At 33.2% G+C, this 16,442-nt stretch overlaps 1 protein-coding gene across 1 annotated transcript; it reads right to left on the minus strand.

Moving 5' to 3' along the window:
- Positions 1-7,047: 7,047 nt before the first annotated feature.
- LOC131852671 (HEAT repeat-containing protein 1) lies at positions 7,048-15,346 on the minus strand. The gene is made up of 4 exons (XM_059203384.1): positions 14,156-15,346; positions 9,115-13,632; positions 7,868-8,287; positions 7,048-7,296 (listed from the first exon to the last, which is right to left on the minus strand). The coding sequence occupies exons 1-4, from the start codon at positions 15,322-15,324 to the stop codon at positions 7,104-7,106; spliced, it is 6,300 nt and encodes a 2,099-aa protein (XP_059059367.1). The 5' UTR covers positions 15,325-15,346; the 3' UTR covers positions 7,048-7,103.
- Positions 15,347-16,442: the final 1,096 nt, after the last annotated feature.

The following is a 16,442-nucleotide window of genomic DNA, read 5'->3' on the forward strand; positions in this document are numbered from 1 at the left end:
AATAAATACCTACTGTCATGTAAAAGACGTGAACAGGTACAACTTGATACAAACTTCACTAAACTACACCACATAATATTAACGATGTCTGCTTGAAAAGTTTATAATATCGAGATAAGCTTCAGTTGTATAGTAAACTTGTACTATAGTTTTACGTACTTTTTTAATATTCACGGCATGGAGATCCCAAGAAACTCCTTCGAGAATTACTCAAGAACTTATTCTAGGACAGTGCTTCCTAAACTTTTACAGCCATGGACCCCAAAAAATAAACACAATTTTTATGGATCTTCTAAAAAATACACTTCTATAAAAAAGGAACTTTTACCTGAATATAGTTTTTATCACAAAAAAAATATTCAATTGAAGAAAACTTACGTCCTACCTCGTGATACTACTACACTTAACGCCTATAAAACGAAGGTTAGAATGTTTTTTACTCTTTCACACAAAAATTATACATATACTTGGAATGAAATCGATATAAATTTGATAGACAGGTTCGTCACATTTAACTAATATCATAGATAACATAATTTACATACTAATATCTATATGCTTATATACTCGAAAGTAATAAGAGGACATTTTCTAGGCAAAGTTACCCGGGAAACGCCGCAAGGTACAGCTAGTTCAAATTGGATTATACACCTATAATCTATTTTTTACTTGTTTTCAGACTGTATGCATACCATAAACTCGAGATGAGACTGCGGACCCCCAATGGTAGCAATTGATAGTTTGGGAATCACTGCTGTAAATGAAGATCTTAATGGTCTCTCTGAAACGAGAAAAATTGTAACTTAAAACCAGTAAAGTATATAGAAGTTGCTAATGGATATTACCTAGTTACGACACTGTGGAATAATTATACAGCCGTTCTTGAAGATGATTGGACTTTACAGTCTAAATTAGTAGTATTTCAAAGAATTTATTATTTGTGAAAAAAGAAATTCAAAACAAGCTGACGGGCAACCTAATTGTGAGTGATAACCCTTGTCTATACCATATACGCATAGAACTGCACCTTAGACATGTCATAATTTGCCCGTTTATGATAAAGAATAAAAATCTGATTACTCACCTTATGATAAATAACAACCCTTCGGCTATAGTTTTTCTTTATAAATGTTAATGGAATGATGCACTAGCAGTTTACGCTTGCGCGACACCAGTGGAGGATGATAGAATGAGCATGAAATCAGATCAATTAGGCCATCTTGGCAAATGAAAATTTACCACGATGGTTTCCAGAGGAAACTGCGAGGAGATCAACCTGACATGGAATATTGATAGCAATGGGGTTATTACTCCCCTTTACTAACAATCCCTTTTAGGTAGGAATAATAGCCCGCGAGCCAGGAGCAGGTCAATGTGGCCAATTTCTTCCCAGTCCAAGAAGAGATTTCAAGATTCAAGATTCAAGATTCCTTCTAAGATGGTTAAGTAAGTTGTATTATAAAGCCTAGCCTAGCCTAGCCTAGCCTAGTGAAAGTCACCTGAGGTTCCGAGTAGACCGTCGCACAAGTGAATAAAAATTATTCAGTAATTTCCTCTCCATTCTAATTGCTATAAATTCCATGTTAAAGTTGTATGTTGAAGACAAAAAATGCAGTCAAATGCTGTAGAGTGGTATATTATACGACAGCTGAACATGAACATGTAAAAAATATCCTTGATTTCCTCGCATTCCGCCTTATTGTAACTATACATGTTTTCTTTAATAAATTGTTTTTGTCTTTTCTTTACTATATGTCACAGATAAAGTATATCTTTTCCATCTATCCAAAATGCTGTTACAAAATAAATTATAAATTATGGTTTAAGATTAGGTATTGTTGAATATTGAATGATCGCAGTAACGTTAACCACGGCGGTAACTCCAATATAAAGCAAGAGGCACGAGCTATAGTTCCGCAAAATTGGATCCTGGCCAGCCACGAATCTGATAAGGTTTTCATAATACGCGATAGTCTCATAGTCCTGTAATAAAGCCGGCGACGGTAGATACGGTGCATAAATATTAAATTTATAAAGATAGTTATGATAGTATCGTGCTTTTGGTATAATTAATGACTACGCCTCGTAATTGTTTTGTTAAGTTCACCTGTGGTTACTGAATTTGTACCTTGAGGACTGATATCCCAGTTGAGATAGATATCAATATATTAAAAGCAGAATAATATAAAGAGAAGTTGCTAAAGCACATTATCTACTATAGTTAGGAAACTGTGGTATAATTATACAATAGTTGGTGAAGATGACTGGACGATATATGTACCTTGAGACCTCAGGTTGCGAACACAGATTAGATTTTTTGTTTTTTGCAATAGCATATGCTGGTGGTCACTCTATTCTCCCAAATTTGAGTTTAAATGTATTATTGTTAATTAGTACAACATTTATTTTAAAAAAATACAAGCTGAGTTTTTTTGTCAGTTCTTCTCATCTCAATATCATTCCGTACTGACGGTAAATTTGACATATCATAAGAGCCTGTAATAGACCTAAATGAATAAAGATATTTTGATTTTTTTTTTAAGTGCTTTCCTAATTGACATAGATAGATATAGATAAATTCTTGATTCTGCAATTTCAAACACATAGATATATGAGGTACAGAAAATACAGGTAGAAATAAAAGAAATGGAGGTGGCATTATGTGCCGCATAGTAGAGCCAACTAACTCGCCATAAAGCTACATACACTTTTCGACACTTTTACTTAAAATATATATGTATTAGGTGCCCCGCACAACTTCGCCTGCATCACATTTTTAAAACAAACATTTATCATTATGTTTTAAGTAAGTGTTTAGCCTAATTTACGTAGTATCTTTTTAATTATTTTTTTTATAATAATAATATATTTATTCTTTTTTACACAATGTCACTAATTTATAGGCCGTAACATCTGTGCTAGGGAATCCCTGTGTTACAGATGTTATTTCCTTCCACAATGGTTGGTTCAATTACACAATTTTTACGTAGCTTTGACTTTTACTATCATATATGACATCTGATGAATTTGTTTATACTTTTATAGTTGTGTGTATGTGCGCGTGTGTGTGATGTATAACTGATATTATATATACATCTAAGTATTTTTGTTTTTAATTTAAGTAGTTTTAATTTATTTTAATTATAGCCTATGTATTATTCTGATGTATAACCTATATTGTTGCAAAGTATCATTAAAACCCGTTAGGCAGTTTTTGCGTGGTAGAGTAACAAACATCCGTCCTTACTCTTATTATATTTGTTAGTAATAATAACCTTTTCTTTGTTACTGGAATGGCAAGCTAACGGCGCCCATGTGATGCCCATCATACTACCCATGCGTTGCCATTTCCGAGGAATAAGATCTCATATGTCCTATCCTTTGATTTGACTGTTTTATCTCGACCCATCAACTGAAACACACTTAACGACTGAAATAAGTGAGACTCGTAAGCGATATATATATAGGTACTTAAATGAAGAACATCACTATTATCAGAGATTAGATAATATTACCATTATGCTGAAGCCTGTAATATCAACGAAATTACAAAATAAATTTTAAATTTCGAATCCAAGGGATAATGGACTGATTTAAAAAATATATATTTGTGCAATTGTTCTTGGATTGTGACCATGAATGATGTATCAGTTGAAATCAAACTAAGTAGAACTTTAAAGACTATTACTGTAAAACTTGATATTTTTCAAAGAAATCATTAGTCTTTAAGGTTCAATTTAGATAATCTTACAAAGAACAAGGAGCGTCCGCCAGCCGCGACGCCATCATCTTTACATTACGTTGTAGATAGGTAGCTCCGTGTAATGTTTAACGAGCTAAAGTTACATTTTTGTATGGCGCGAACTCAACGTTGACTTTTCGCTACAGTAAGTACAGTCAACTACATAATTTTAAACTCTCATTTAAAGCGTAATGTATAACTCAACTATATTATTATATAGAGATAATTTACTAGTACTCTTTTGTTGCACGGCGTTCTCTCCCTTCCAATCGATTCCCCATCCAATTCAAACGGGGATGGAAATTACGACGGCCTGAGCCGAGGTTCGAACCCCTAGTGGTGCACTAAAGTCGTATCCGTCAGGCAGGAGCTGGCCTTCAGCTGCTCCATAAGTCCTTCCGCGGGTTTGGAGTGCCATCTGCACTCGCCCCCTAACGTCCGGCGAAGCTGTAAAGGCCAGCTGCGGCCAACAGCTTTAGATTAGTACGAAAAAAAAAACGGCGTTCTCGACAAAAAGCAAATCTGAAAATATGCAGTCTTAACCATTTGTATATATAAAACGCTTGCAATTGTGACACATACACACCTACTATAAATATATTTATACAAATATATAAAACTTAGTGTTTCCGTTACTTTATACATTTACCTAATTAAAAAATATATATTTTTGTCATAACATGCAATATATAAAAAATATATTGCCTACGTACTTAATTTTAGAAAGGTAGGTACATTTTTAATATTATAATACGCAGGCGGGGCACCAGTGGAAGATGATATGATCCGGATGAAGTCAGATCCGTCAGCCTATCGTGGTAAATTCATCAGGAATTGACCATGAGGTCACCATTTCTAATAATCCATGACGACACACAATTTCGTTTGGAAACCTAAAATTTGTATAGTATAATCGTTTTACCAAGGGTAAAAACGTTTTGTTCTACAAATACCTACACACCAAAATAAAACACCTAAAATTATTCAAGCCGACTGTACTTTCTTGGTATTTAAACAAGGAGCGACCCGTTATTAACATTCGCCCGAACGTTGCAAACCTAAAAGCTTGCTGAAATATTCAGGCAAAAGACATTATCCACTCATCTTTAATGTACCCACCTTAAATAAGAGACAAGATTCTGATTCCGTTCTCAGAAATTAAAGACAATTATACCTAGGTACCTATATATACTGCTATAACAATAACAATAATAATGTACCAGGATCTTGCAATAGAGGTAAAAACACAATGGCGAGCCGAAACTGTATATATTGTACTTTCTACGGGTATTGTACCCAAAACACTTAAAAATGATTTGCAAACACTAAATATTCATCCTAATAAAACATATCTCTTACAAAAAACAACAATACCTGTTACATTACTAGAAAATTTCTGACTTCTTTAATATTAACATCTTCACATAGCGCAATCTCTCCCACACTTGGCTAAGGCCCGTGTGGGCGAGGAGGTAATACTCTTTTTAAATCAGATAAAAGAAAAGAAACATGAAAAAATAAATAATGATAATACCCCTGGACAATTTACACGACGTCCTATTGTCCCAAGGTGAGCAGAGCTTGTGTTATGGGTACTAGATAACGGATATAAATGCTTAGATATTTCTTTTTTGTAAATACATACATAATATACATAGAAAACAACCAGTCCGATATAAACAATCGTACTCATGAATACAAATATTAGTGGAGGAATCGAACCTGCGACCATCGGATGTAAAGCGGTGGCTAAACCGCTAGACCACCGAGACCGTCAAATGATATCCAGCTATGTTGGCAATATACAAAAGTAATATTATTAATATAGAAAAGTGTTGTAAATCTCTTATCCCCCATTACACCGCTTCCAAATTATTTTTTGAGATAGAAGATAACCTAAAAAATATCAGGATAACAAACAGATAGACAAACATTTTCGCATGTAAATCAGCATTAATATATTTTGATCTATTTATAAAGCTATATTTAAATAATTTTCTAGCAACTTGCAATATTAAAATTAGTTTCTATTAAAATATATTAAAAAAATCGTTCACTATTTTGACTATAATGGCTTCCATATTAAAGACTATTTACGAGATTCTCTTGTATTATTTTAGTGTAACTCTACTAGTTGGAACAATAAACTTATAACTAAGTCTTCGTAGCTGTAGATGCAACTTTATCTCGTAAGAAGGGTTGGAAGTCGTAAATTGTATTTGCCCTCATACGAATTGTTTAAGCAAACTTTATTCAATCCAGCCGAGTACACGTAATCAGGCGAGTGCATAAATTGGACTCCGTTCACAGACGAATGAACAACACGCGAATATATAAGCTTAGAATTGGTATTCACGTAACCATACCTCATACCTCAATTATTTTTTAAGCAGTTCTCAGTTTATGGTAAAATTTTTTAGTTATATTTAAGAATATTCTCATGATTTTTAAGATATAACAGTGTATATTTAACAGCCTCGGTGGTCTAGTGGTTAAGCACACCGCCTTACTGCCGATGATCGCGGGTACGATTCCTCGCACGGCACAAACATATTCATGAGTATGATTGTTTGTATCGGTATTGTATGTTTTTTATGTATAATATGCATATATTTACGAAAAAAATATATCTATGTTTTTGTGTCAGTCGTCTAGTACCCATAACACAAGCTTTAGCTATCTTCACTGGGGTCTAGATGACGCTGTGTGTATTGTCCTGTAATTATAGCTTATAGATAGAAGCGCATAAATATAGAACATAGAAAAATGTATGTAAATGCAATAGATGTATGTATTTTGAAGCTTTCACCAATTCAACAACAATAGTGAGTTATAATCTTCTTATTTTTGTGGAGTTGATGAAATATGTTTCTGTATACAGAAAATGCGTGGAACTCGGAAACTACTTACTACTTTAGAGACTCTGTAATAGATCAAAGTTCAAAGTTAGAGTTTCAAAAACAATTTTGAAGATTATATTAAAAGATATATTAATGTCTCATTAAACTGCGATATACACGCTCTTACATAATCCCTGTTTGTTAACAAATAAGAAAGCTTATTATTTACAAACATCATGTAGGTACATTGTATATGTTTTTATGGATGAACATGGAACCTTGCTCCGCCTGACGTATGTGCTAACTATGCACCAGTAAAAGATTTGTGAATGATATCAGGTCAGTCTGCCGATCGGCATCGTAGTGAATTCACCAGGAACCGGTGGTATCCAGAGAAGACCGCGTGGATGTCGACATGACATGGTATAATTAAATAAATAAAAATAAAAATATAATAATCGAGTATATATAAAAAATATATTTTAACAAACAATGTTAAAAGTTAATAATATAGAAACGTTTTAAAAATATTTTTCCAGCGGCTCCCCGAGTATTTGTTCCAGTTTGCGAATTGCGTCCTTTGTTGAGGATTCTATTCTCGAATCACCATCTTCTAGAAGTTCTGCCAGGAATGGTACGCTCTCGGCTAGGAGTGGCAGCCAACTGCTACCCAACTGCGTTGCCATGGCGACGAGACAGTCCAAAGCGACTAATCTGTTGAATATAGAATAGATTTATTTTAATAAATGATAATGGAATGGGTCACTCTCCTGCGCTAACGTTTTTACTCTGGCCAGTGAAGGATGATAGGATGAACATGAAGTCAGATCAGTTAGCCCAACGTGACAAATTCACCGGGAATATATCACGATGGTTTCTAGGGGGAACCGCGTGGAGGTCGTACAAGTTTCTGGTGAATATATCACGATTGGCTAAATGACCTGTCCTCATGTTTATCATGTCATCTTCCACTGCTTCCTTGCCAATGTATAGAGTTACCGTAGACGGGTAAGCCATATCATTATCAGCCATTAAAAAAACTATCAATATTATCATATGGACGTAACATTTCACTCAGTATATTTTGAATACAAACTAAGCTAGTATATATTTCAAGAATAAAAATTGCATAAATACATTAGCAATTAAAGACATAATGATATTTGACCTTAAAGCGTTTGAATAAATAATTACGGAAATCAAATATATTCATAAGTAGCATTTTCCTACAACAATTAAATAGTAAACCAATTTTTGTTCCTTATATAGAACCAAGTATACTAACCTTATCTCAGCATCGTTGTGTCTCGTTTTCAATAGAACCTGATAATTCAATAGCTTCCAAAGGGAATCATCCGCTGTCGCAACAGCAAACTGGGCTATACAAGGGATTAAGCACTCTCCCGCTCTCAGCTTAAGTTTTGAAATACCACAAATATTATTCTCGAGTTGATCCACAACTGGTTGCATTAGGGTCTCAAATCTTTCTTTGTTGAGGAAGTTCTGGCTGTCGTACAAGAAGACCATTTGTAAAGTCTTCACTATACAAGTGACGAGAACAGCGCATTTCTCTTCAGAATCGAAGTACAAATCTTCTGTTTTACTATTGTTGCAGGCATCGAGCAATTGGGCGGCATTTTTAATGAAGTGGCCGGCGAATAGTACGAATAGACCCTTCAGTTGGTTAGCGATGGCTGCACTCAATCTGAAAGTTTTTCAATACATGAATGGTAAAACAATGTAATAATGACAAAGGCCCAATTACTAGTAATTGGCAACTATTACTTATATAGACATAAACATATAGGACATTGATGTTTTATCTTGTTTTAGTTACCATACTCCTTCGAAACGGCTTGACCAATTTTTATGAGATTTTATTTGCATATTCAGTAGGTCTGAGAAAAGCTACTATCTATTTTAATAGCCCTAAGTGACACCTAAGTAACCCTAAGTGACCCCCCTAAATTTTCTTTTTATTTTATAGACATAATTTTTTTATAATTAAAAAATACATATAACCCTAAATCTTCACCATATACCATCAACCCCAATTTTCAATAGCAACTTTAATTTATATGACAAAACAACGGTTGCAGGATCAGCTAGTTACAAATAAAATAGAAAAAAGTATTACCGAAACAATTGTGCTTACAAAGAGAAACAACTAAATAAGTTAATAGTTTTTTTAAAATCTGCCAAGCTTATACTTGCACTATTATATATATTTTTATTGTTCATCAGAGATACACTTTGTACAAAGTCATTTGTGTGGGTACTCAAGTAGTTCATATATCAATGTTAAAAATTTATATAATACATATGGATCTATTCCCAACTGTGGACTATGACTGACTTTACTACCTACTAATACTTTACCACCCATGAAGTACTAAGCCTGTATTGTCATATTATATATATTTGTTATATTAATTTTGGGGCTAAAATACTTAATAATATTAGTAATGATGTTTAAATCCTACATGGTGTTTAAGTTTTAAGAACATGTATAATAATTGTCTAAATACTTACCGATAAAAAGTTATAACACGATCTTTATATCCTTCAACATTAGACCTTATAGCCCAGTCATAAATCTTAAAATAGAAGGGTCTGAAGCTTGTTTCAGATAACTTGAGTACCAATCGAACTAAAGCATTTATCACCTCATCTTCCGCGCGATTTATAACGGCATCATCAATCTCTTTTCCAACCGCATCACTTCGTAACTGCAGTGCTGACAAGAAAAATGCGGTCAAATCCTGTTGTAATGCTGTAAAATCAGCCGTCGTTACATTAGAAAAGCTCTCTGCCAATACGGACATCACAGGTCCAATTGCATCATAATTCTCTTTCTCCAGAAGCAATTGATGAGTCTCATTCGTAACTGGTATCAAGACTCTTGGAGGAATAGCAGCAGCAATCTTCTTTTTAATAATTGCCAACTTAGTTACAATAGCTGACACTTTACTACACTCTTGATCATGGGTATGCCACTTCGCCGACAAAATAGAGTATTCATATAAAATCTTCTGCAAGTACGGACTAAGAAAGAGCGGCAAACTCTCTATTATTTTTGTTATTGCCGTTATTGTACTTAGGAGAATTAATTCTGGGGTGTCAGCTTTACGTTGCTTCTTTAGTACTTTAAGAAGAGCAGGCATAAATTTACAGAGACCAACTAAAGCATGAGCTTTTAGATTACTGCAAAGTTCTGCCAAGCATAAAACAATAGATGCCATTACATTTCCTGATATGGTGGGATTACAAATATACTCAGTGACTGTCTTCAAAACGGGTTCGAATGGATCTGGATTTTCTGATGCTAGCAATCTTGTAAGAAGTTTCAATGATAACAAGGCTGTTTGTTGATTGACCTCTAACTCTTGTGCAGCAACTTCATTTAGAGTTTCATCCTTGGATTCTATAGTCCTAACTATCTCCAATAGTGCAGGCAACAAAGAATACAGCAACTCTTTATTAACATTTTGGAACATTTCAGAGTTAAGTTGAATTTTAGAATTAAGTAGTTCCATGGATTTTCTTCTTACAGCTTGTAATACGTGCTTTAGTAATCCTCTTGTAACAGATAGGAACATAGTAGGAGAAAGCAGACTATTAGTGTGGTCTAAGAGGTCATAGCTATGATGCAGCATCACCCGCCAATATTTTGCCGTTTTCTCATCACCAAGATCAGAAATGCTTTGAATAAAAGTAAGTACATTAACTATAAACCCTTTATAGTGATCCTCCATGGTTTTGTCTGACTGCGCTGCTCCACAATGGTCAATAAATCTTGGGTATGACAAACAGTTATTCATAAATGTTATTATTACGTATTTATATTGACGAAGTTGGATTGGAGTGTGGCCATTCACACTAAATATGTCTGTTGGATCTACATCTGTGTCCATTGAATTTTCATCTTTCTGCAATGGTAAAGACTTAAGATATACTATAAGTTTCAAGAAATTTTCAAAACAAATCTCTGGAGAAAATTCTAATAAAATGCTTTGACCAAAGTCGAGTCTATTTGCAGGCGCCTCTTGTTTAGCCAGTGATCTATTCTGATTTCGGTCTATCTTTTTTTCTTCGTTAAAATGTGCAATATGAGTCTCCAATAATAAAGCCAGGAATACCCACAGGAAATTACTGGCACCCAATGTTTCCAATAGCTTTGTATACATAGGCAACCGTCTATGCTCTGGCACATGTAATACAACATCTGCGAATATACGCAATACTGGCACAATCCGCTTTTGCAATTGTTGAAGTTCCTTCTCTGTATATTCTTCAATATTTCTATCTAACTTCACTAAAATGGGAATTAAATTTTCAATAATTTTAACAATTATTTGGAAACTGTATGCATCATCGTGTCTGAGTACTGATGAGCCCATAAATGTAAATATTTCCATAGTATGATGTAGCACTTGTTCTGGTAATATGTAGGCAGCATGAGACAAAAGAATCAACGCATGATGGTGAGTTTGCGGATTTTGAGTCCCTCTAATGCACATCACTATTAATTCCACTTTAAAAATGGACTTAAGAGACGTCATTTCAGTTTTGTCTTTGTCATTGACAAATCTGGTACAGTAATACCAGAGTGAAGAAAGAATCAGCTGTTTTGTATATTCAACATAAGATTGTTCTTCGAACCTCAAACATTTGTTTAGAATTTGGAAGAGAATGTTAACAAATGAATTGTCAACTGTCATTTTTTTCTTACTCTGCACATATTCTAAGAAGGTGACTCCCAATCGCCATTCATCTGTCTCTGTTAATTGATAAGAAAGCATAGATACTGAAGATTTCTTCTTCTTTGCCATTTTATCTGCTGGGTCTTCAACATTTAACATTGCCTCCAAAATGGGCTTAAAGTCGTCAAATTGTAAATGCACTTTCTTCATAGCTTTTGAAGCAATACTTGCGATCGTGGGATTTTTACTAAATGTACCAGCTGCAGTGATCAAATAAATCATTCCCGGTAAACTCTCACCAGGAATTTTCTTGAAAACAGTCTCATCTATTTGTTTCATGATAATGACACATGGGCTAGTGAACATTTGATCTTCAAGCAGGATACATTCCCTATATTCTTTTAAACCAAGCTCAATAGCATCCCACACATGTTTCTTATTAAATGTTGAAACTGTAAATTCATTTATATGGCTGTAAACATTCTTAACCAAATTGGATTCATAAATATTCAATCTTAGTTTTGTATTCATTTGTTCACTTGATAATACACTTTCCAATGTCTTTAAGGATTGAACAATGTAAGGGAAGGTACTTGCATCATTGATATTGTTGAGTATTTTAATTAAATTAGACTTTATGTGTGCTGGAGTATCTATAGTCAAAATGTTTGTAAATTTAATCAAGCAGTTTTTTTTAAATATTCTACTAACTGGGTTTTGTTTAGATAATGCCGTTTTAAGAACTTCACATATCTGCTCATGGTCTAGTATAGTCTCTTCTTTGTGCATCATGAGCTCAATCAATAACTTGACATAAACTAGACTTTGGTCAGGATCATCTCTAAGAAGAATTTTCATCAAATCAACAGTGCAGTTCCGAATGGCTGCAAGTGGGTTATTTAAATTAAAAAGAATCAATAGTGTGACTACATCAGAGTCATAAATCCAATCCATATTTTCTTGAGCAGCAACAAAATTGTGTAATAGTTTAATGCTTCTTATTTGAAGTTCAGGACCAATCACATCTTTGGGATCAGTAGCATATAAAATATGTCCACATGCGAAATTAGCTACAAACTCAAATTTTTCTCTGGTAGTATTGCAAATTTTTGATAACAGTTCTTTCAAAAGAGTAACATAATTTTGCTCATAACTTTGTATGCCACAACCTGTAATACAAATCTCATATAATCTCCTAATGAGAATGGTAGATGGTTTATCACACATATTGCACCATGGCTTTGTTATATTTTTAACATCAATATGTTTAATGAATCTTGAAAAGATATACTCTATTACTTGAAAAATTATTTCATCCTGTCTACAGTGTTTGATAAATTCATTTGTAATTCTGCTTGAAAATACTTGGTCTTCTGTACTAGAAATAATTGTTCTATTTTCAACTGTTTCTAAAAGCAAATTTAACATTGTTATCATTTCATCTGCTGTTGTGTTATCCAGTGAACAAGTTTTTAACAGTAGATACATATAAACATCTAAAGTATTTCTTACATTTAGCTGATTATAATCAAGGATATTATCAAAATGCACAGATCTATCTATAAATAGCGCTTTAAATACTGCTTGATTCAGCACTTCATAATTATCTTTAAATTGTTCAGTCACATCTTTGATGTTCATCATAAGTTTCAATTTTTTACCCCAAGTTGATTTTATTATCTGCCATGTAATATCAGCAGAATCAACATCATCTGGAAATAGATATGGCAACACAGCTAGTAATGTGTCCTGTTGAACAGGTAGCAGGTCTAATGTACAAAACTTAAGTACAGTACTCTTGATAATGGGTTTCCATTCCTTAGAACTCTTCGACATAATATTTACAAAAATATTTGAAATATCTACTTCATTCAATATATCTTTTAAACAGTCATTAGAGAGATCTAATACTGTTGCAACAACTTCTGGGTCGTCATCATTAAACCTGTTAACAATAGAATCTTTAACAAATTCCACATTTTCCATCTTTAATAACTCAAACTCTTTTTTAATATATTTTACAGCTTCAACACGTAGTTGCGGATTCACATGGTTGAGATTTTCAAATAGATATGCACTACCTATTTTATGTGCAACAGCAGGTTTGAATGTAAGAACTTTTGATAACTGTGCTCTCCTTTTCTGATTAATTTTGCTTTCTGAACTCATGATTTCTTTTACAATTTTATCAAATGCTTCTGGATACTTTCTTTCAATGTTCTTTAATAAGGAAGAGTACCACTCAAGCATCTTTATTTGTAAATCATCTTCTTCTATAATTTCAACATCACTTTCATTTTCAACTACAGATTTCATTTTTCTTGGTTTATATGCTTTAAGAATACACCTGAAAAAAGTTAAAGTCTACAATGTATTAATTTTATTTTAAGTAATTCTACTTAATAAATAATAGTAGGGTTTATAAATAGTAAAATTAGAATTATCATAACATATTTATTAAAAGCCAATGGTTTCTTAAAATGTTACCAATTGTAAAACCTAGATAGCAAGAACCACATAAAATAATGCACTATTGTTGAAGGTAGGTATGCATACAATCTTTTTAGGTAATGAAGATTCTTTTGTAGTTGGTTCATGAAATTTGCAATGTTTTCCAACATGTGAATAATAGAATAAAATCTTTTATATGCATTTCAAGACAGATTTGTTAAGTAATTACAAAATAATAACAAGAAACCTAGATAATAACTAATTTAGAAAAAAAATGTATTTTATTTTTTCTTTTTGACATATCTTCTTTCATGTTCAAATACTTTAATTTTTTACTATTTATTCTTAAAGGGAGAATGGTGGCATTACAGTAACCTCCAACAAATATGAGTAAATATAAAAATTTAAATTAATTATACCTTACAATCTGCTCTGGGTGTTGACTCCTCAAATCCACTTCATCCAAAAATATTTCTGGCAATTGATAGAACTTCCTGAATTCTTCCATATTACTTTGTATAAGTTTCATCACACTTGAAAGGAATGCCAGGGCAAATGGCAAAATATTCTGCTTTTTCTCAGTGGAATTTTTAATATGTCGGCAAAGTATCATCATGGTTTCAACTGATATGTTGGATAATATTGATTCAGGAATCATGGTCATGTGAGTCTGATGTGTGAACATCATCGTCAACAATATGGTCACATCATATGTCAAGTCAAATTCTGTAGTCAACAGCTTGTCAATTATCTTGTTTAAAGTATCTTGTGCGAGAGACACCTTTGTAAACATAAACCCCAATACTATATGTACTGCTGCTCTAAAATCAACAATAGAAGATTCAATGCCCTCCATGATGACGGGCAACAAAGCATTCACAATTGCTTCGCTTACACTTTTACTTGATTCCAAAACACCAACTGCTGTTTGACACATAAATGCAAACACAGTATTCAGGTGTGATGATCGTTCACCAAACTCAGTTACATATTTCAATGTACTTTTCATGAGAAACTGCAGAGTGGCTGTATTTGAAACACACTGATTGTACCATGTCTGATTAGCCAATGGCACACCTTTTTTTTTAATGGACGCCATCCAACTCCATCTATTTGATACTGTCTTAAAATTCATGATCTGAATGAACCTTACAAATATCATTGAGCTGTGGTAAGGCAATATCAATGCCATTATAGCATCCTGATTGTACTCGTGTATATGGTAACGATTCACAAGCCATTCCAAGGCTTTGTGAGAAGATTGCAATAAGAAATATGGAGATAGTTGCATTAGGAACTTTTCCAGTGTTTTATCCAAGTTTTGATTTACCTCTTTCGTTTGCATAGCACGTTCAAAATCCTTTGAAGACAAACTGAATAAAGAGTCTTCAAAAACACTAAATCCTTCGTATAACGTTATAAGCTCCTTTAAACCACTGATACCTATCTCGTAAAATGTATCCCGATCCTTAGCAGCCGCTTCTTTAGGGGAAAACAGTAAGGACACTCTTTTGTCATTATCAATGTAAATAGATGACTGCGGTACAGTTAATTTCTTGAGCTGTGCTGCTAAAGATGTCGCAGCCATGATTTATGATACCTCCTTTAAATACTCCAGTAATATTTATCTGAAAATAAGAAGTTTTTAAATTTTAACAATATTCACATGCCGGATATAACCTATTTCTGAACATAACCTATTTGCATTAAAGAGAACCTTTAATTGTTTAAAATAACATTACTCACTTTCAATGATATTTCTTCTTAACATTAACGTATGAATTACTTCAAATTATAATTATATTAGTATAGATACACTGTTTTTATTCATTATTATCGTAAATGTAGTTTTAATAACATTAACTCGTGTAAATGACATTAAATGAATGAATTAGTGATGCCCAAGGAACATAGTGATACAACTCAAAGTGAGTATTAGTATGTCCAAATCTTTTAGTGAGCAAACAGGAAGATTATACTATTAGACAGGAGCCAGTAGGAATATTATACATTAAGAAAGCAATCTTTCTTAATTTTTCGCATGCCAAATGTTGTGACGGAAAAATAAGCCCAGCAAGGAGAGGGCTGACAACATATATATATTTATATTATTTTATAATACGCGATGCGAGCCACGGAATGTGCTTCTTAACAAAGATTCGGAACAAGTTGTTAACATGTAGGCTTATATCAGGGGCTACCGCCGTATCTGCGGTATCAATTATACGGGGCCCTAAGGTGTGTGAGCAAAAATTAACTTCCGAATTTTTTTTTATTTTACAGTTGACAAAAGTAAAAAAAGCCATTTCTTTTTTTCCCGCATCAGCTATTAAATGATTTAATAAATCCGAAAAAAAAGGCAAGGAGAGTATATATATAAATATAATTTGAATTGTTTCTAAAAATTTTGGAAAAAGTGATAGATAGATAATTATGATGAATAAATATTTCATTTAATTTTATGCAATTTTTTTTCTTTTGTGAAAAATCTTTATCCTTTGTAAGGGCCCCAGCAAACAAAATTTTAAGTGTGCCCTGCCAAGGCACGCTACGCTTCTGGCTTGTATCTTTGTACAAATTAATCTTAATGAGGACTCTTGTATGGTAGCAACTCTGTTGTTCACACACAAGACAACACTATTCCCTTGACAACTTGATTTTAAGACTGACATACTTTTCGTATCAATCACATCAAACTACTCAAAG

Source organism: Achroia grisella, unplaced genomic scaffold (assembly GCF_030625045.1).
Source record: "Achroia grisella isolate CSIRO2021 unplaced genomic scaffold, CSIRO_AGI_Agris_v1 utg856, whole genome shotgun sequence".
NCBI classification, from domain to species: Eukaryota; Metazoa; Arthropoda; class Insecta; order Lepidoptera; family Pyralidae; genus Achroia; species Achroia grisella.

What these genes read in the sequence shown, in the direction of transcription:
- LOC131852671 (XM_059203384.1), bottom strand. Translation starts at nt 15,324, where the DNA reads ATGGCTGCGACATCTTTAGCAGCACAGCTCAAGAAATTAACTGTACCG. An exon ending in CACCCAGAGCAGATTGTAAG is followed by an intron (nt 13,633 to 14,155) that starts GTATAATTAATT and finishes AACTTTTTTCAG; the next exon opens with GTGTATTCTTAAAGCATATA. An exon ending in CACAACGATGCTGAGATAAG is followed by an intron (nt 7,297 to 7,867) that starts GTTAGTATACTT and finishes TATATTCAACAG; the next exon opens with ATTAGTCGCTTTGGACTGTC.